Source organism: Erigeron canadensis, chromosome 8, assembly GCF_010389155.1.
Source record: "Erigeron canadensis isolate Cc75 chromosome 8, C_canadensis_v1, whole genome shotgun sequence".
Taxonomy (NCBI): domain Eukaryota; kingdom Viridiplantae; phylum Streptophyta; class Magnoliopsida; order Asterales; family Asteraceae; genus Erigeron; species Erigeron canadensis.
This window is the reverse complement of record NC_057768.1, coordinates 40,464,398-40,487,060: the sequence shown is the minus strand read 5'-3', so window position 1 is coordinate 40,487,060 and position 22,663 is coordinate 40,464,398. Positions and strand designations below refer to the sequence as shown.

Below are 22,663 nucleotides of genomic sequence, written 5' to 3'. Positions count from 1 at the left end.
CATGAATATGGTTTTTTAATAATAGCTATAGTTATATTTGAACTATCATCGTAATTTAGACACATACAGTATAAATATGGTCAAGACTCAAGAGTCAAGACCCAAGAGTTTTAAATTTCATCTCAATAATTTAATGGTATTAATATTTCGGTAAAAAATGATAATATAACAGTAATAACGGAAAAGATAACGACATTTAGTAAAGTATTTTCTTTTAAACGGGAGAGATTTAATAATGTCCTCGTTTCATTTGAGAGTAGTTTTAGTTTTGGATTTTGATACGTCGATACTGGCAATTTGACCCGAAACTAGAGGAGGCATGTTTGCAAAGTGGGCACGATGTCACCCATCATCTCATTACACATTTTTCTCCTTTTTCTTTTAATTGGTCATCATTGAAGTTATTCAATTTTATATTTTTGTACTTCTCTTCACGCGTCTTCTTATTCAATAAGCAATCATCAACGTCTATATCCATAGTACACGTATATAATAATAAGGGACATAAACCTATAGATATAAACATAGATAAATAATAAATGTTACACCATATGTTATAACAAAAAATATTTTATAACAATGATAGTAATGTAAGGACCTGAAAAGATTTATGTAAAAGTTATCTGAATGGGAAATCATATGAATCTTTATATTATTAGTTAGATAGTTTAATATGTTCGTATGTAAATGGTATATATGAACAAATCTGTTCATATATAAACAAATCAAGTTATACGTAATTTTATATGTTTTTAATAAGAAAATTTCTTATATAAACCTTTTATTATGTTTTTACATGTAAAATAATATCATTTACATATAATTTAACGAAAGAAAATACCCATTTTTATAAGTGTAAAAATACGAAATTCTTTAAGTGCTTTATAACGTAACAAAGATGTACAATTTTATAAGTGTAAAAATGCAAAAATCTTTAAATATATACGACATATGACATCTGATTTGGTCTATGTACGATTCAAAGACGTATATGATATGTTTTAGTTTTATGTGTTTTGATTTATTTTTGTTTTGTTAATATTAATATGAATAATGATGTGTTAATAAATTTAGATTTTAATATAAGTGTTAACAATAAGGATAAGCTCAAATTAGCCGATGAGGTTTTTATAAAGGTTGGTTAAGAAGAATAGATCAAATATAATAACTAAAAGAGTGATGCTAGAGTTACGTACAAATAAATTACAAATAAAACTTTACAAATCTAGGTGTCACCAATAAAATTCAAAGGAAGAGGAGAGTATGAAAGAGAAAATAGACATTATTTTAATTGGTACACAATATTTGACAACTCAGTTTATAATTGATGTTTGTGATTTGTTTGTATGTTTAGCATTTCCCTAACTAAAAATGTAATGCTAACATGATACCAATAAACTAAATTTTAATGTAACAGGTTAAGTTTAAGAAGAAAAGATATATACTGATGACTTCTTGATTTTAAATAATACCCATCTTCATTTAATCAAAACAATTTAGCTTCTATATGTCGGTCGTTTTATTCGGTGTAAGACGGAAATAACCCAATTAGTATATATTGTTAAATGTATGATAAAACGTCTTTGAAATATTTTCATTGTCATTAATATCTTTATTAATAATACACCACATTTGAGGTAAACAAACACTTTAATTATAATAAAATTTATACTTAACAAAGAAATAAAAGGTATATATTCCGTAAAAGTAAAGTCACACAAATTTCTCAAAACATTCTTCTTTCTTTACAAAATTCCGTTAAACCCCCACCCCCCCCACCCATCCATTCACCACCACCACCACCACCACCACCGCCGTATACTTTTTTTTCCGACCAGATCTAAACTAACCCTCACTTAACTATTCCGTTAAAGTTTAGTCAACATGGACTCGCCGGAGCATCAACGCCGTAAACGGAAACGGTTTTCAAAACCAAGTAATCATTTTCCGCAAGTAAGATCTCTTCTTTACTTCTTCACTTTCTTCCTTTTCTTTTTCCTCATTTTCCGTCATCATACAACGTCGCTTCATCACCTCTTATCCGTTTCCACTTCCACTTATCATCAGCGTCTTTATAGTAATATTCAAAATATTGCAAATATTACAAATAATGTTAAAATTAATAACAATAATATTAATAATAATAATATTTCCATTAGCGGGTTTTTAAAAATTGAATCCAAAGTTTCATTTCCTGATCACATCCTTTTATTATTAATCTCAAAAAACACTTCAAAAAATGTTATAAATTCGTTTCAGTGTATTTACAAGACTAATGTTTCGGACCCGGGTCATGACTCGGATCCGAACCGGGTCCAGAACCCGGGTGTGGTTGAGGGAATGGACGTGTTGTCAGTGGAGGAATATGGTGAAAATAGGTTGCTGGTTAGGTGTCCGTTGCCTCGGGTTAATGTGTCGTCGTTAATCGGGCTGTCACGACCTGGTCTCGGGCCTGGTTTGATGAGTGTGGAGGGTAAATTGATGAATACGTGGGATAATTTGGCTTACGAGGCGGTTTTGGATAGGGAAACGAATACGGTTCTTGTGTTTGTGAAAGGGATTAGTCATAGGCAGGATAAAGAATCCGACCCGAATCAGTTTACTTGTCTTTTCGGGCCGGGTGATTGGGAGGGTGGAAATAGGAAGTATGTGTTGAGTTCTAGAGCTGTGACTGCAGCTCAAGAAGTGGTTAGGTGTGTGTTGCCAAGGAGTATGGTGATGAATCCTGGATTGGCCCGTGGGGTTCGGGCTGGTGTGAGTTTTAGAATGCCTAGGTATCGTGGGCGGGTTAATAGGGTTGTTGTTCCGTCTGTAGCTAAGATATCTAGTTTGGGATTAAGTGGGGATGGTGAAAAACACGAGCTTTGTGTCTGCACGATGTTGTGGAACCAAGCCCATTCGATAAGAGAGTGGATAACTTACCATTCATGGTTGGGTGTCGAGAAATGGTTCATTTATGATAACAATAGTGATGATGAGATTCAAGATGTGATAAAGGATCTTGATTTCGAAGGGTATAATGTTAGTAGACATGTTTGGCCATGGATCAAGACTCAAGAGGCCGGGTTCTCACATTGTGCTATGCGGGCTAGAAGTGAATGCAATTGGGTTTCGTTCATGGATGTTGACGAGTTTTATTACTTCCCGTATAATGCTGTTTCTGGATTTTCGGGTCAGGGTTCATTACGTACGCTGGTTTCAAATTTCACCTCATCGTCATCAATTGGAGAGATCAGAACGTCTTGTCATAGTTTTGGGCCTTCTGGTTTAACTTCACCGCCTATAAGAGGAGTCACAGTTGGGTACACTTGCAGGTTACAAAGCCCGGAAAGGCACAAGTCGATCATTAGACCGGATGCACTTGACACGACTCTAATGAATGTGGTGCACCATTTTCATTTGCAGAAAGGGTTCACATACACGGATTTGCCTCAAAGTACTGCAGTGATTAATCATTACAAGTATCAAGTGTGGGAAGTTTTTAGGGCAAAGTTTTACAGACGAGTGGCTACTTATGTTGCTGATTGGACGGATAGTCAGAACGAAGGGTCAAGAGACAGAGCACCTGGATTGGGGACGGAGCCCATCGAACCACCTGATTGGAGACTGCAGTTTTGTGAGGTATGGGATACTGGTTTAAGGGACTTTATTTTGACTAATTTGGCTGATGTTTCTACTGGGATTTTGCCATGGGATAGATCTATGTGACATGATATGGGGTATATTGATATTGATGATGTTGATAGATAGATTGATTGATTCTTTGAAACAAGCTAACTATGATTTAAGCGAAAAGTGTGAGACTTTTTGACACATTGTAGTTAGTTTTCCATGTTAAAACGATAGACATTGTTCTTGTAAGTACCAAAAAGTTACAAAATATACGCTGTTTTGGATGAAATACACAAATGCCCTTTTGAGCTAGATCGTTTGTTCTTTAAAAAGATGGTGGTGTTATTTTTGCTTTTTCGTAAGAACACCAGTTTAAGAGAAACCAAGTATAACTACTCTTTGAGAACATGGCTTGAAGAGATGTTCATTGCGACGGAAATAGACAGAAATACAGTGATGTGATTTCTTGCACATAAGTCTTTCTTTAAAACATTCATTCCCTGTTGGGGGAAATTGGTTTTGTTATTGGAAAAGGGTATATGAATAGATTAGATGTTTGTTTGTAATTTGGTAACAGATGTAATATAGTGTTTTTGTTTTCTTTTGTATTATTGGAGAATATGTTTGTATATTGACTATTGATTGGTTTTATCCATAATACCATACGATTCTTGTAGAAATGTAGAAAGAGACACAGCTTTTTGTAGGTTTGAGAAATTCTGGACGAATAAGATGTTAGGACTTATATATCTTGAGTCGTTGTTTACAAAGTAAAATGTGGCGCGATTGTTTAAAAGTTCTTTGATTTATATATGGCATCACTTATTTTCTCATGTTGAAGGACATTATAGTAAAGGGCGATTTACTATTGTGACTTAATTTCAAAGGTTTGTTAGCTAATGAACATCTTTACATGGGAGAGTGGCATTACATCTTTACATGTCATTTGACCAAAATCATGAAATAGTAGTCAAACCTGAAATTGGTTCTTTTATTTTGAACGGCCGTCTATTTTACTACTAAATTACACTACTAAATTACACGTAGCCTGGAAACAACAAATCTTTCGAAAAATCTTATATTAATCCACCCCTACAAATGTGGGAAATGAAACTCGAACCTAAGGATTCTTCTAAGGTCAAAGATCTTATCAATGAACTTTAATCATTAGAAAAGGTTTGGGTTTTTTTTTTAATGTCATTTTCCAGATTAGAAAAGAAGTCTCTAAGTCATTATCTTCTTTAGATTGTTACCAGTACAACGCACAAGATTGAGTTACGAATGTTTTAGCCACTCAGCATTTAAAAAAAATTATAAAATTAATGCACCGTACCTAGCAAGGGAATGCATCTTATATAAGGAGGTCTTTGGATTGTTGCACGTTTTTTTTTTTTTTAACCACAGATTTATATTAAATTAATTTTACTAGCAAGAGGTTAGAAATAAAAATGTACAATTACACATTTAGAATTAAAAAAAATACATACATATTCTAGACTCTTTTCGAAGCTTTGACTGCGAAACTACAAAATGAATGAAAAAAACTCGTGTCAATTACAACAAACCAAGACAAGAGAAAAATCCTCATTTTATGGAGGCCATGTCACTGGTTTTTACTATGTATTGGTTTTGACGTAGTTACATAAATTTGCACGTAGTTTACTAACTTTTCTATGTTAATGACCAATTGGGTTCTATAGAAATTCTTATTTCATATTTGTATAAACTTTGTGGTGTAAGACAATCGATTTCATATACTTCTAAATTATATCAGTAGGCAGTAATAACAAATGGGAGATGAGATGCGGGGTCACCATGCCGACGAGGGAAGCTTTTGTGTGGTACCGGGGGTGGTTTTTTCCGTGCGGTACCACCCCCCATCTTTCAGGGTTCGAGTCGCTTCCCATGGCCTAACATGTTTGACTAAAGAAAAATACCTAAATGTGGCTAAAATGTAGGCCTAAAGATTTGGCTAATAAAGAATGATCAATACATGTCAAAATCCATGGTAAATATTAAGAGAGAATGTAAAATATGCTAACAATTGAATGGATTAAGCATATTTTAGGCACATTTTGTAGGTATATCTATTATTACTACCGAATAAAAACACCAAGGGCCTTGGAATCAAGGAAATCAGGTCACTTTTAAGGGATCATTGTATAAGCTAATTGAGCATCTAAGAAAACATGTCTTAAATAACAAGGTTAATAGCTAACAACACCAAGCTAACCAGTCTAAAAGGTTTGGTAATGGTTCATTTTCCATCAAACAACATAAAACAATGCATAGCTAAGGTACTAGAAGTTGCAAAAAAATAAAAAAAAAGAGAACTTTTATTGGTACATTACTTTTACTTGATTCACATGCATAATTAGACTCTGGTACTTATATTTTAACGAATTTACAAAAAAAACAAAATATTCGGCCCCAATTAATTTTTCCTTGTAACATGTCCGTAAGTACCTGCAAAGATCATGAGAAAATGATATATTGTATCTTCTAACAAACTATATTGAACTTAGCAAACCAAATGTTCTCTAAAAATTTCATGTGATGATTCAATTTTCTTGAAAGATATTATCTCCGCACTTACATGAAAATTGATACATAATTGGACACTTTTTCAAAGATCACAACATTGAAACCGGTCAAAACTTTAGATAGTGGACCTTTTAATCTAATACCATACTACCTAGTATGTTTTATTGTAAGTTTTTAACCCATCGATGCAAGTCCCGACTTACATACACACACACATTTACTCAGATACCAACATATAATATTCTTGACATCCAATATTTCACAGGGGCGGCAAGCGACCATCATCATCTCTTATTGTAAGAGACGCTAATAAACATGTGTCGTATTATAGCTGAAAACTTTCAACAAAAAGTCAAAGGAATAAGACCATTTCTCGTAATAAAACTGATTTCATTACTTCAGCCAAAAACATCTGTCATGAATAATCCAATACAGCAATTCCAACTATTCAAATATTATACATCCAAAAGGTCAAGAATATGCTCACATAATGTGAAGACAGACCATCATGATCTCGCAAAGACATTCCAACCTCAAGTTCTCAAAAAAAGAACTTTGACACAACTACCACCATCATTGATTTGACAAGATATGGTAAATCAATGATTCGATTTCCAGCTCATATTGTAACAAGTAGGTCATTACAACGTGGTGAGAACTGAACTTCCGCATAACATCTCTTTCTGCTAAAGATGAACCAAACTGCAGGCAGATGGTCCCTTGTCTTAAGGTGCCATACTGTATCTATAACTTGAGGAACCTGAAATTTTCTGAAATTATTGATAGAAAATTTGTACTAAAAGACTTTTTGTGTGTGTGTGTACTGTGTACATACATTGAAAGTAGAGCATGCATTGTTGAAAAAATGTTGCTTGGGTTGCAGTGTAACCTATTTAAGCTGGTTCCTGTCTCATTGAGTAGGGGAAGCAAAGTTGTTGTGGACTTGTGGTAGAAAGATGCTATGTCAAACGAACTGGACGTTTTGTCAATGTTACCGGCTCTGTTTTACTATGAATCTAGAGCACACAGATACAACATTTAAGAGGCTTTACGTAGTTACCGAGTCGAAAGAAGTTAAAAAATGTGCCAAAGTAGTTCTAATATGCAAAGTGAGGCAACCACAATACCACATAACTTAGGGCTGCAACAAATAAACACTAATACCAACATAAACAACAACGTTTGAATTCACACTTTAAAGCTCATTATCTGCTGGTTGTGAATCAAAATTTCATAGCTAGCTCTTCATGCCTATATAAACACTTGAACAGATTGTGCTTATGATAATCCAATTAACTAGTGGTCAAATCAGATTATACCCCAATATTTCTAGTCAAATTGCTTATATCTAAGAGCAATATAAAGTTAGATAATTACCTATTCATTATAGCCCAATTTGTAATATTTCTAGTCAAATTTCACAAGACATCTATCATTTATCGCAAATATGTGCTTTTGGTCATTTAAATATTTGGCATTCATACTTCTACAAATCGTCAAACACTCAAACATCAGAATACATCCAAATCCAACCATTATCCCCCGCACTCAGTTAGCTTTCAGCTGATTACCTAATTCTGTTCTACTAACAACAGGAAAGTAATATAACTGATTGATCCAACTACATAACTCATCTGGGTTTGCTACTGTCGCTGACAATCCATATTAATTGAACATCTTTTGGACAATAAATGACCTATAAAAATGTTTACATACAGTTAAACCACATCTAACAGTTACTCGTATTTCCTGTTATGAAGTTAGGACACAAAGAGCACAGTATCTCTTCCTAGATAGTACCCTGAATATGTCACTTGGATAGTGTACTTCATCGAAACAATCACATCAACATGGAAAAGTCACTTTCTGGTGACATAGTTCCCACACAACATCCAAAAAGGAAACGTAACATTGGTACTTGCAGACAAGGTTGGGCCTTTGATTTCAGTACATAACAATAGAAAGATATGAAGAACTTACTCCGTACACAGCTCTGATATAACATGTTTCATAGAATCTCAGTGGTCATAATTAGAACCTGAGCATCTCTGTGGACAGCAGAATCTCGGGTGAGACCAACATTGTCTTCTCCAAAAGCATCAGTGCATCACTGTAAAAGCAAGAGGCGAACATATCGAATAGCCATAAAAAATGACGTTAAGTAAACTTTTTCCTTCATATATAACTTGCATTATTTGCTTAGATGCAGAAATGGTTAATACCAAAACTCTCAGAATTTTTGAATAGCCAATGCATTGAGAAGATTGGTATGGAACAATCTCCTTCCTCTAGAAACAGTAGCAACAGTTGCAGCTTCAGTATACAAAGTTTTACCTACACTTGTAGGAGTAGAAACTACTTCAGAAGGATCTCTCAGAAAACATGAATTGCTGACAGCTGCAAAAAATCTGTCTTATTAAGTAAAACTGCAAGCAAGATCATATGATTTATTTTTACTCTAGGAGGTCTAAATTCTATGCGTTGAAATGAACAGACAAATAGACAATGGCTAAAAGTATTACGCTATATAGAATTTTGACACAGATACCAAACCATCGATTGAACAATATGAGGAAAATCATTAATGTGATTGCCGAACAGTGTGTAAAGACCATCCAAAATTCTCGAAAGTATACAGATGGAAAGGACCATAAAAATACTTTGAGAACCATGATAACAGGTACTGTAGATTACATCGGAAAGCATACTGACATAAATGGTCCAAATATTACATCGAAAGCATACTAATATAGAGGGCATTTAGATTACATCGGAAAGGTCATGTAAAGGGTCCTTAGATTAAATAGGAAAGCATACTATCTCTGTCAGGGTCCTTATATTTCATCATAAAGCATACTGACATGTAGGGTCCTTATAGATTTTCAGCAAAAACCATACTGACAACATAAAGGGTCCTTAGATTAAATTGGAAAGCAACTGACATAAAGGGTCCTGAGATACAAATCAACTACATGATAATGTATTCTAAAAGTCCACTTCAAGATAGAGGTCTTTTCCAAAAACAATCAACAAAAGCTATTGACACAAGGCAAATATCACGGAGATTGTGTTTTGTTGATGATCATTCTTTGAAATAAATGGTACCAAGAAGACTAAATGCATACAAAAAACACCAAATAAAACAATCTGTACAAAATCATAGCAATAATCAATGCCCTTGCGAGCAAATAAACTGAAAGCAATACAAAATTTAATTAAACAATTTCAGGGGAAACCTGAAACAGATAATCACATGAAAAACATGCCTCCAAGATCACCGTTTTATATCAAAAAACCAATCAACTACTGAAAGGCATCGAGATTTGAATTCAGCGACTGTATTGCACATCAGGTGGTGGTTGATGGTTTTTCGATATGAATCGCAATGGTTAAAGAAGTAAATAGAAATCAAATTATTTAAAGAAAAATGACAGTAATATAATCTATAAGCAAATACAACTGTTTTTAGGATACCACTAGCCAATTAACCGCGCGTTGCCGCGGAACACGTATTTTTACAGTAAAGTTTTAGATACACATAATATATAGTAGTATTAGTGTAATAGAAATACATATATTTCAAATCTTCAAACCTAAATTTTAAAAAAGACAACAAAATATGTAGCTATATGAAACATAACGTGCTAAAACAATAAGAATAATAAGATGCATAAAAACATTAATAGCACTCTAACGACAATGATGTGATATAAAGTTTTACTTTGGATGTTACATGAACATAAGACATAACAATGATGAAAAATATTATATATTAAAAAACGTTATATAAACTGAACTGGAAGAAATAATAAAAACCAAATGCTTAAAGATAAAAACATAAGAATGCAAAAGCTTGGTGTCAAAAACTGAAAACGAAAAGTTTGATGGTGGCAAAAGATAAAAGTAGAAACTTTAAGAGGCAGAATTGCATAAAAGAAAAGTAAAGGTAGTATAATGAAAAGCTAACAAACTTAAGGGGTAAAAGTGATTGAAAAAAAAGTGTTGTACTTTATGTATGAGAACTTGTAAATTAGAAGTTGGTTTCCGTATATGATATAATATGGGAATATTAGATACAGTGAAAATGGGTCTTGTAACTTATTCATGAATATTAGTATGTAGTACTTTGTGCATTAATACTTGTAAAAAATAGGTTGGTTTTTAGTATATAGGGTAAATTTACTCTATTTCATTAAACCGATTGACTATCCAAAAACTATCGATATTTCATCCACTAACCACTGATTCCATGTGGTAATATATATTTAGATCCATCACATACGCTGTACTAACACAATGATTTTTGGATTAGAGGTAGCAGTATTACTGTTAAAAGCACCTACATTTTGTAAATTTAACATAGAAATTATATAAATGCATGGTAATTAGATTACACAATATTGATAATTTAACTGACCATCATATTCACTTCAAAAACTCAATGCTAACTCTTCCAGATAATGCATTATTGGAATGACAAAGAAAAAAGACTGGAGTTGTCAACTTATCATTGACAAAGTTCACGTATCGGTGGACGATCCATCACCTTAAATGCAGGTGTTGCGTTTCTTTGTAATTAGGGGTCAATACCAGGCAATTTAGGAACCTAAATCTACCCCAAAAAGGTAAGATGTACCTGTCCTAAAGCTTTCTCTCTCTAAGATTTGGTGTAATTTACAATATCAGAACTTTGCTCAAATACCAAACCATCGATTGAACAATATATGGTAAATCAATGTGATTACCAAACAGCGAAAGACCATCCAAAATTCTTGAAAGTATAATGACGAAAAGGGTCCATAGAATACGTCGGGAAGCATACTAACACTAGATTACATCGGAAAGCATACTGACATAAACGTTCCAAAGATTAGATATAAAGAACACTGACATAGAGGGTCCTTAAATCATATCGGTAAGCATACTGTCATGTAAAGGGTCCTTAGAATTTCATCGGAAAACATACTGACAAGGAGGGTCCTATAGAATTTCATAGGAAAACATACTGACATGAAGGGTCCTTAGATTTTCATAGGAAAGCATACTGACACGAAGGGTCCAAAGATTAAATTGGTTGGCATACTGTCATACTGATATGGTCCTGAGACACAAATGAACTACATGCTAATGTATTTAAATGGGTAAACTTCTAGTTACCAATTTTTTTCAAAAAAATAAAAATAAAAATAACCAGCAAAAGCTATCAACATATAGACAAATATGGTGAGATTGTGTTTTGTCAATGGTCATTATGAAACAAATGGTATCAAGAAAACCAAATGCATAAGCAATAAAAGCTGCAAAGTTTCACCTGTACTTGTAGGCGCAGAAAATACTACAAAAGAACCTCTCGGAACGACTGAAAGTCTTCCACTTTCAAGCATACAGCAAAGAGGGACAACGAGTTACATCCTAGCATTGCTGAAAGAGCTTATCATTTTCAGGTGGAAATGTGGAATTTTCTATAGCAGAGCTTTGACAAAGATATTAAACCATCAATCGAACAATATAAGGTAGATCATCAATGTGATTACTGAATAGTGTGTAAAGACCATCCATAATTCTTGAAAGTATACTGACGGAACGGGTCCATATAAGAATTCGGGAGCATACTAACAGGAAGGGTCTGTAGATTATATCGGAAAGCAAACTGACATAAATGGTCCAAAGTTTACATCGAAAGTATACTGACATAGAGGGTCCCCTTAGATTACATCGGAAAGGTCTTGTAAATCAAGCATACTGTCATGTAAAGGGTCCTTAAAATTTCATCGGGAAACATACTCACATAGAGGGCCTTAATAGAATTTCATCACAAACCATACTTACATGAAAGGTCATTAGATTTTCATCTATGAGTATACTGACATAAAGGTTCCATACATTAGATTGGAAAGCATACTCACATAAAAGTGTCCTAAGATACAAATGCACCACATGATAATGTATTCAAAAAGTACACTTCAAGAGAGTTAATACCCAAAATGGTGTGTTTGGAAAAAGTAATTACCAAAATGGTGTACTTTAAAAAATATTTGCTAAAATGGTGTTTTTCTAAAAGTTATTTACCAGAATGGTGTTTTTATAAATTTTTGATTATTTTGCCTAAAAAACTAGATTTTACTAATTTACCATCTTTAAGAGACCATTTAAACTAAAAAGCTTGACACCAAACTAATATTTTAACCAATATATTTAAGAACTTATCATAAAAATAAATTTTAATATTTCGTGATGTAACGATAATCGATCAACGTAAAAAAATAAAATCTAAAATATGATACATATTAATGTATCATTCTCTTCTTAGTTCTATAGATAAGTAGTAATCTCAAATTACAACATTCTACCAAAAAATGTTAAGCTAAATATATAATAAAGAGAAAAATCCATAAAAATCAATATTTTTACCAAAAGTTCCTAATAGGTTCCACTTAATAGATGAAAATTAAATAAGTTCCTTTTAATAAAATTTAATGTAAAAAGGTTATCTTTTATGAATTTTTCCATATAATAAAAAACAACAAATTAAAGAACGCAACGTAACTTCTGTTTAATTTGTAAATAAAATTTGAATAAAAAAAAAAGTAAGTTAGCTTTTATTTAATAGAAGAAAAGTTCCTAACATATGTTTTTGCAAGGACAATAACTACTTTAAAAATTTGGTTTCTAACTTTTAAGTTTTAATGGTCTAGTAAAGATGGTAAAATAAATAGAATTTAACTTCTAAGTAAAATAATACAAAACTTACAAAAACACCATTATGGTAAATAATTTTGAAGAAAACACCCTTTTAGCAAATATTTTTAAAAGTACACCATTTTGGTAATTATTTTTTCCAAACACACCATTTTGGGTATTAACTCCACTTCAAGATACCAACTTTCAAAAAAAAAAACAGCAAAAGCTATCAACATATAGGCAACTATGGTGCAGATTGGGTTTTGTTGATTGTCATTATTTGGAAAAAAAAAAGGTATCAAGAATACTAAATGAATAAGAAAAATCAGATACAAAGTTTTACCGGTACTTGTGGGCGCAGAAGCTACTATAGAAGAACCTCTCGGAACTACTGAAAGTCTTCCGCTTTAAAGCACACACAAAGAGGGGCAAGTTTTTACATCCTAGCATTGCTGAAGGAGCTCATCATTTTCATTGGAATTTTCTATAGCAGAGCGTTGACAAAGATACCAAACGATCGATTGAACAATATGAGGTAGATGATCTACCATAAATCATCAATGTGATTACCAAACAGTGTGTAAAGACCATCCAAAATTCTTGAAGACGGAAAGGGTCCACGGAATACTTCAGGAAGCATACTAACAGGAAGGGTCTATAGATTAAATCGAAAGCATACTGACATAAAGGTTCGTTAAATTACATCAGAAAGGTCTGAGTTATTTGATTAATTCGGAAAGCATACTGTCATGAACAGGGTCCTTCGATTTTCATTGTAAAGCATACTGCGATGTAGGGTCCTTACAGATCTTCATCATAAAGCATACTGACATGTAGGTTCCTTATAAAATGGCATAAAAGGTCCTAAGATTTTCATCGAATATCATACTGACATAAAAGGTCGTTAGATTAAATTGGAAAGTATATTGACATAAAGGGTCGTTAGATTAAATTGGAAAGCATATTGTCATAAAGGGTCCCGAGATACTATTCAACTGTATGATATTGTATTTAAAAGGTACACTTCAATATACCGCTTTTTTCCAAAGAAAATAACCAGCAAAAGCTATCGACACATAGGCAACTATGGTGCAGATTGTGTTTTGTCGATGGTCATTATTTGAAAGAAATGGTATCAAGAAAACTAAATGCATAAGAAAAAACAGATACAAAGTTTTACCTGTACTTATGGGTGCAGATACTACTACAGAAGAACCTCTTGGAAGTACTGAAAAAATCTTCCACTTTAAAGCACACAGCAAAGAGGGACAATGGTTCACATCCTAGCATTGCTGAAAGAGCTCATCATTTTCTGGTGGAATTTTCTATAGCAGAGCTTTGACAAAGATACCAAACGCTTGATTGAATAATATAAGGTAGATGATCTACCGTATATTATCAATGTGATTACCGAAGTGTGTAAAGACCATCCATAATTATTGGAAGTATATTGACGGAAAGGGTCCATATAAAACTTTGGAAGGCAAACTGGCATAACTGGTCCAAAGATTACATCGAAAGTATACATAGAGGGCCCTTAGATTACATCTGAAAGGTCTTGTAATTGGTCCTTAGATTAAATCGAAAAGTATTCTGTCATGTAAAAGGTCCTCAAAATTTCATCGGAAAACATACATCGAGGTCCTTAATAAAATTTCATCAGAAAGCATACTTACATGAAGGGTCCTTAGATTTTCATCGAAGAGCATACAGACATAAGGGGTCCATACATTATATTGGAAAGCATACACTTCAAGATACCAATATTTTACAAAAAAGAAAAAAAAAACAGCAAAAGCTATCAACATATAGGCAACTATGATGCAGATTGTGTTTTGTTGATTGTCCTTATTTGAAAAATATGATGCAGATTGTGTTTTGTTGATTGTCCTTATTTGAAAAATATGATGCAGATTGTGTTTTGTTGATTGTCCTTATTTGAAAAAAATGGCATCAAGAAAACTAAATGCATAAGAAAAACAGATAAAGTTTTACCTGTACTTGTGGGCACAGAAACTACTACAGAAGAACCTCTCGGAACTACTGAAAGTCTTCCACTTTAAAGCACACACAAAAAGGGACTGGTTTACATCCTCGCATTGCTGAAAGAGCTCATCATTTTTCAATGGAATTTTCTATACCAGAGCTTTGGCGAAGATACCAAACGATCGATTGAACAATATAAGGTAGATGATCTACCGCCGGTCGTCAATACGATTACCAAACAGTGTGCAAAGACCATCCAAAAGACTTGAAAGTATACTGAAGGAAAGGGTCCATAGAATACTCCAAGAAGCATACTAACAGGAAGGGTCTGTAGATTGCATCGAAAGTATACTGACATAAAGGGTCCTTAAAGTAAATCAGAAAGGTTTGGGTCCTTTGATTAAATTGGAAAGCATACTGTCATAGTGTCATGTAAAGGAATCTTTGTTTTTCATCGTAAAGCATACTGAGATGTAGAGTCCTTACAGATTTTCATTGTAAAGCATACTGACATGTAGGGTCACTATAAAATCGCATTGGAAAGCATACTGACATGAAAGGTCCTTAGATTTTCATCGAATATCATACTGACATAAAGGGTCGTTAGATTAAATTGGAAAGCATATTGACATAAAAGGTCGTTAGATTAAATTGGAAAGCATATTGACATAAAGGGTCCTGAGATACAAATCAACTGCATGATATTGTATTTAAAAGGTACACTTCAATATACCGATTTTTTCCAAAGAAAATAACCAGCAAAAGCTATCAACATATAGGCAACTACAGTGCAGATTGTATTTTGCAGAAAGAGCTCGTCATTTAGGAGGAATTTTCTAGAACAACATAAGGTAGATCATCAATGTGATCACCAAACAATGTGAAAAGACCATCCAAAATTCTTGAAAGTATAATGACGGAAAGAGTCCATAGAATACTACGGGAAAGCATTCTAACAGGAAGGGCCTGTAAATTACATCGGAAAGCATCCTGACATAAATGGTCCAAAGATATATCGAAAGCATACTGACATAAAAGGGTCCACAGATTACATCGGAAGGTCATGTAAAGGGTCCTTAGATCGGAAAGCATACCCGTCATGTAAAGGGTCCTTTTATTTTCATCGTAAAGCATACTGACATATAAGGGTCCTTAGATTACATCAGAAATGTCAATGTAAAGGGTCCTTAGATCAAATCGGAAAGCAGACTGTCATGTAAAGGGTCCTTAGATTAAATCCAAAAGCATACCGTCATGTAAAGGGTCCTTAGATTGAATCCGAAAGCATACCGTCATGTAAAGGGTCCTTAGATAAAATCCGAAATCATACCGTCATGTAAAGGGTCCTTTGATTTTCATAGTAAAGCATACTGACATGTAGGGTCCTTATAGATTTTCATCGTAAAGCATAGGGTCCTTATAAATTCTCATCAGCAAGCATACCGACATGAAGGGTCTATATTCAAAAAGTCTCACTTCAAGATACTGATTTTTCCAAAAAAACAACCAACAAAAGCTATTGACTTAGGCAACCATGGTGCAGATTCTGATTTGTTGATGGTCATTCTTTGAAATAAATGGTATCAAGAAAGCTAAATGAATACAAAAAAGAAAACAGCCAATAAAACAAACTGAATCAGTACAAATTTTAATTTAAGAAATACTGGGAAAACTCAAAAAAGATCATCACATGAAAAACATGTCTCCAAGATCACCGCTTTATATCAAAAAACCAATCAACTATCTCAAGGCATCAAGATTTGAAGGCAGCTAGCGACTGTATTGCACATCACGTGGTTGTTGTTGATGGTTTTCGATATAAATGGCAATCATTGAAGAAAAATAATAAGTTCTTTAACAAAATTTACCCAAAAAAAACAATAAAAAATACATAACCAAATACAACTGTTTTCGAGATACCATTTAGAGTATATTTCATTAAACCAAACAACTATTGGAAAGCTATCCAGATTTATAGGCAACAATGCTGACTGCACATTATGGGTTCTGTAGATAATAGTTGTTATTATTTAATGATATATATACATATAAATGGTATCATGAAAACAAACCTAAAATCATGTAACCTTTATAATAATAAATCGATAATAAAAACAAATTTATAAAATACAATATCAAGAAACCAATTTGCACAATGCAAACCCTAATTGCAACGATAAAAGCAACAAGAAGACTTTAAAACCCTAAATTCAATAAAACCCTAAATGCAAATTGAAAACAGAAATTATTATCGAAATAGAAAGAAAACTTCGAAAGTAGTAAAATTTAACAAAAATACCGTGGACTCGTGCAGAGATACAGAAGAATTTGATCTGTATCTGCATACCTGATGCAGGGTAATTATATATATATATATATGTAGCGGTTAATTTTTACGCGGTTATGATTTACTGCGTCTATGTAAAGCTATGTCTTATTTTTACGCGGTTATGATAGCGTATATCTAAAGCTACGTCTATTTTATTTTTCCTTTTATAAGTTTTATTTATCGTGTTATATATATAAAAAATATTTACAAGGTTTGTTTTATTGACACTAATCTGTAAATATATTTATAAAAAAAATACTAAATTTGAAAATAAAAAAAAAGTTTGGATCATAAAATTTAAGTAAAATTAGTGCTATTAGACATCATGATGATTTCATATATTTTTTTAACTATTTAAAATTTCAATTTAATTTAATAAATTTAAATATATTTGTTATTTACAAGGTTTGTTTTATTGACATCAATCAACCAATAAACTAAAACAGGATTGATATGTTTTTAAAACGACACGTGATGTAATCCTTGATCGACACGTGTTTTTTTAATTTATTTATTTTATTAAATTATCTTTTTTAATTGTATATAAATTCAATTTCTTTATTAGACTCAAATTTAAACTCTAACTCTTGGTTTATAGATAGGATTGAGATGTTCTTCAAACGACACTTGGCGTAATCCTTGATCGATACGTGTTAATTTATTTATTTTATTAAATTAGTTTTTTAATTGTATATACATTCAATTTTTTTATTAGACTTGGCTTAAAGATACAAACACATTATAACCATTTTTGATTGACCGATTTCTCATTAATAATATTGTCTCTTTTTTTTTTCAATTCTTCAACTCCTATTACTTATATTACTTATAATAAGTTATTAACATGATAACTTCAAAAAATTGAGTTTACAATTTGAAATCACAAAGTTATTTGTCGTCATCTACTATGTCTACAAGTTCCGATTTTGATGTGATTATAAAAAATTTAATGCGAATCCAAACTTTAACTAAACATATATTATATTTGTCATTTCTGTTTATTATAACTTAGATTCGATCATCGGTTTATTTTAACACAATTTATTTCATATTCACGAATCATCTTTATGATATAATTTATATAGCTACCGTACATCATACGAGTATTAGGATTGATATATAAATAAATAACAACTTTTCAGAAAAAAGATAATGGATGAACGAATTGTTGTGCATTAAATTATTAAAACTAAACTAATTTAAATAATTTTTTGAGTAAACGACATAAATCGTTCCTATGGTTTACTCAAATAGTCACGTTTCATCCATATGGTTCAAAAACGTGATGGATCATCCTTTACATAAGAAAATCTTCATGTTTCATCCTTTAACTATTTGACCGTCATCTCTCCCCCGTTAAAACCCTCACGTGTCTCCCACGTGAGGGTATTTTGGTACTTTATAGATGTAACACCCCAAGTTTTAAAAAGATAAATAAATAAATAAGTTTTTATAATTTTATCTTTTAAAATAAAAGTTTTATATAACAAAAGTGTATGTATTGATGTATGGTATTGTTGTTGTCAGAACTTTAGTGGCTAGCGAATATTATTATATATCATAAAAAGCATGAATCGTTTTGCATGTTGGTTTATTATTATTTTTTTAAACTTCTATTGTTTCACACTTTTACACCAAACTTTCATATCTTCTATTTCTAACACAAACTTAGTTATTTAGAATTTTAGGTTTTTTAATTTTTGTCACATAACTTTAACCTTTTAACTTTTTGTCACATAACTTTAATTTCTTTTACTTTTGGCACGAATGTTTTGTTTTATTTAATTTTTAAACTTTTCTTTTTGTAAGTTTTGCCACGAAAGTTCCAATCTCTTTACTTTTTATCACATACAATTTTAACCTTTTACTTTTCGTCACATAACTTTAATTTCTTTTACTATTAGCACAAAAGTTTTGTTTTTAAAATTTCGTTTTCCTAACTTTTGCCACAAAATTTTCATTCTTTTTACTTTTTATCACATCAACTTTTAAACTTTTAGTTTTTGTCACATAAATTTTATTTCTTTTACTTTTGGCACGAGATTTTTGTTATATTTACTTTTTAAACTTTTATTTTTCTAACTTTTGCCACGAAAGTTCCATTCTCTTTACTTTTTATCACATAAATTTACTAAAGTTTTCGCCCTTTTACTTTTTGCCACTTCACTTTTCGTTTCTTATACTTTCCGCACAAAAGTTTTGTATTATTTACTTTTTATACTTTAATTTTTTCAACTTTTACCACAAAAGTTTCATTCTCTTACTTTTAACCAAAGGTTTATTTTCTTTACTTTTTTTACCATATAACTTTGAGTTTCCGCTACATAACTTTCAACTTTGTAACTTTTTCATGAAAGTTTCATTTTCCTTACTTTTCACCACTTAACTTTTGGATATTTTCCTTTTGTCAACAAATTTTAATATTCTTAACCTTTTTACCACATAACTTTAAAAATTTTAACTTTAGCCACCAAAGTTTCATTTTCTTTACTTTTTACCACATAACTTTTCACTTTTTAACTTTTGCCACAAAAGTTTCATTTTATATTATTTTTTCCACATGTGTAGATATTACGAAATGTCTCCCGGGAGCAAAAACTAGTTATATCCCTAATTTTATTAAAGAAAACGTGAAAGTAGGGGATTAATTGAAACTCGATGATTCACGACTCTTCATTAGAAACACACACATGTATGTATACTAACGGCCATTCCTAAATCCAAATTTCTTTCTGTTTCATCTAATCTAGAAGGTATCCTTAATAGCAATGATAATAATAATAAATAATGATAATAAAATCTTCCAACTTAATTCTAGGAAAATGAGTATGTATGGGAGTGTGTTTCATGACCGAGACCAAGAAAAGGGAGAAAAGAAAAAGAGATTTTAAGATTTTTGGAATTAACTTAAATCAATCTTTCATTTAAGGATGTCTATGTGTGACGCGTCATCTAGAGAAGCTGAGTTGGTAAATTAAGATGGAGATTCTAATTGATAGCCAACCTTAATCCACGGATTATTACAAATGATAATAAAACATGTTCATAAAAGTATATTTGGTAGGATTCTAAAAGACAAAGCTCATTTTTGTATGTAAATTTGAAGTTATGATTTAGTACAATTTATAAATGATTTCACCCGTAATTAGTTGAAAGATTTTATCGTAATGATGATTAATTTGTTTTCCAGAATTACTTTAACCAATCACTCTAGTCAAACTAGCTAGAGTTTGACAAGAGAAAGATCATAGAAAATCAATATATTTAACATAGTGTTAAGACTAGTTAAACGCCATGATTGTATAAGTTGAAATGGAAAACTTTAAGCTCATGTGTATTGTTGACTTTTTAAGTAGTGAACATATTAATTCTCTTATATGATATATGTAACATGTTTTGTATGTGTTTTTACGTTTCCAGCTAATGAAGATAAAACCATATTCAAGTATTTGCTCGACGAACTTTTAAGGTGAGTAACGGATTGAATAAAATGGTAGGTATCCAGAATGCATCTAGATATGTATGAGGGTATGTACCTATCACATTATTAGAAGGCTACATCATACGGGATCGATCTAGATATCTCTCGTATGGGTATACGATATGTTATGTTTATTTGAATGCATAAATTACCAGAAATTATAGAATAGAAATAATGGGTAGTACTCGGAATGCATATAGACATGTATGAGGGTACGTACCTATTATATTCTAGAAGGTAACTCCATATGAGATTGATCTAGATATCTCTCTTATGGGGTAGACCACATGTTATATGTACGTTAGAGTACATTTATAGAATTATTAGAAAAGGAATTCCTTATATGTTAGAATATGTGTCTGAACATGTTTCAGACTATGCTCAGAATACATATCTGAATGTCATTCAGATTATGTACTAGAATACATATCAGAATGTGCATTCATTTTACGATATAGATCCCGTTTACTCACTAAGTAGTTGTACTTACCGTTTTATATTTTTATCTTTTTAGGTATATAAAGTGGCTCTAATACGGAGCATGAAAGAATATCTCATATGGCTAATGGTGTAGCTTGATGGATGGGTAATGGACATTCTTGAACCCTTCTTTGATATCTATATTCGTCCTTTTGCGCAAGTTATAAAGTTTCAAGTAAATATTACGTGTATATTGTCAAGTTTTTATTACATTATGTCGCAAAAAATGTGACATGGTCATCATAGTTTGAACTTTCTAAAAGTTGTTAAAAACTTAAACATTTTTACCAAATTCAGAAATAAAATGAGAAAAATTTACGGGCGTTTCAATAGAAGAAAAGCTTCACGTGTCGTCTTGTGTTATGATGATTTATCAAAAGGTACGTTCAATATTAAATAAACTCTTAAATTCATATTAAGACGATGTTCAAGTGCTTTATAAAAGAGTATACCTCTAGCCTACACGAATACCATCCTAGGTGATTGGTTATGTATTCTAGTACTATTTTTTTCGTTTTTCTTTATAGTGGGTGCAACAGGAATACCATCCTAGGTGATTGGTTACGTATTCTGATACTATTTTTTTTCGTTTTTCTTTATAGTGGGTGCATCAGGAATACCATCTTAGGCGATTAATTATGTATTCTAATACTATTTTTGGTTTTTCTTTAAAGTGGCTTGGTTATGTAGAAAAGCAAGTTCCATTCTCTAACAATGAAACATGGTTCATCAATATGTGAAATTTTAACATTCGATATCGATTTATTTAGTATTTAGGAAATGGTACTTAGTCAAAGTCTTATGAAGTATTGTTATAGAAACTTTACTTCAGTCCCATTGCTAATAGTTTGTCTAGATAATGATGTGTATGTATTTTAGTGGTTTTTTATTGTGTATCTTGCATTTTTCTTAAACGTGGAAAAGGAGCAGGTCAATAGGTATTGTATCATGTCAGCAACACCAAATTTTTTGTATGTACCGAATGGTATCGGCATATTGGGTTGGGTAATAATTTAATTTTGTACAGGTTTTTGATATTACGATGCATGTCTTGGATGGGTTATATTTGTTTTGCGTAATAGTTAAAGCAGCATGGTTGGATCAGTGGTAAACACCCTTGCCTCTGGAGACAGAGGTCATGGGTTTGATCCTCATCCCACGCAAAGGTTGGAGGGCCTTTTCTACCATTTAGGTAGAAACTTGAAGCAGTCTCTCTACTTAGGTAGAGGTAAGGTCTGCCTACATCTTAACCTCCCCCATACACCGTCAAGGTATTGGGACTCAAAACCCGCGGAAGGCGGCACTGAGCAGTTACTTACTTACTTTATTTTGCGTAATAGTTGTATTTAAAATGTATAATTTTGATTGTTAGTGTGTGTTTTAAAAATGATCTATAGTACAACGATGTTGAGCTAAGCGCCTACAAATCATGACACCAATCGGGCTAGAAGATTCGCTATGAAGTTGATCCAAATAAATAACATTCATTTCCTTGGGTTGTTTTGCAATAACATCATTACTTTTCCCCATTACGAAAACTAAATTCTTTT

General features: G+C 32.0%; 1 protein-coding gene and 1 long non-coding RNA gene across 9 annotated transcripts; one reads left to right on the top strand and one right to left on the bottom strand.

The window, feature by feature from the left end:
- Nucleotides 1-1,782: 1,782 nt before the first annotated feature.
- LOC122580434 (glycosyltransferase family 92 protein RCOM_0530710-like) lies at nucleotides 1,783-4,267 on the top strand. The gene is made up of 2 exons (XM_043752706.1): nucleotides 1,783-1,953; nucleotides 2,260-4,267. Exons 1-2 carry the CDS (start codon nucleotides 1,885-1,887, stop codon nucleotides 3,706-3,708), a joined length of 1,518 nt encoding a protein of 505 aa, XP_043608641.1. The 5' UTR covers nucleotides 1,783-1,884; the 3' UTR covers nucleotides 3,709-4,267.
- A 2,265-nt stretch (nucleotides 4,268-6,532) lies between these two features.
- LOC122579755 lies at nucleotides 6,533-17,159 on the bottom strand. 8 transcript variants are annotated; one of them, XR_006320695.1, is made up of 6 exons: nucleotides 13,181-13,265; nucleotides 11,468-11,577; nucleotides 8,379-8,553; nucleotides 8,137-8,266; nucleotides 7,046-7,172; nucleotides 6,533-6,916 (listed from the first exon to the last, which is right to left on the bottom strand). It is a non-coding gene; the product is annotated as an uncharacterized LOC122579755 (long non-coding RNA). The 8 variants fall into 8 exon arrangements; XR_006320694.1 differs by having other exon boundaries at nucleotides 11,468-11,629; nucleotides 13,181-13,254; XR_006320693.1 differs by having other exon boundaries at nucleotides 11,468-11,782; nucleotides 13,181-13,201.
- Nucleotides 17,160-22,663: the final 5,504 nt, after the last annotated feature.

Bases quoted from the DNA above. Each gene is read 5' to 3' on its own strand.
- LOC122580434 (XM_043752706.1), top strand. From the start codon at position 1,885: ATGGACTCGCCGGAGCATCAACGCCGTAAACGGAAACGGTTTTCAAAA. The intron at 1,954-2,259 runs GTAAGATCTCTT...AATTCGTTTCAG, and splicing joins CAAGTAATCATTTTCCGCAA to TGTATTTACAAGACTAATGT.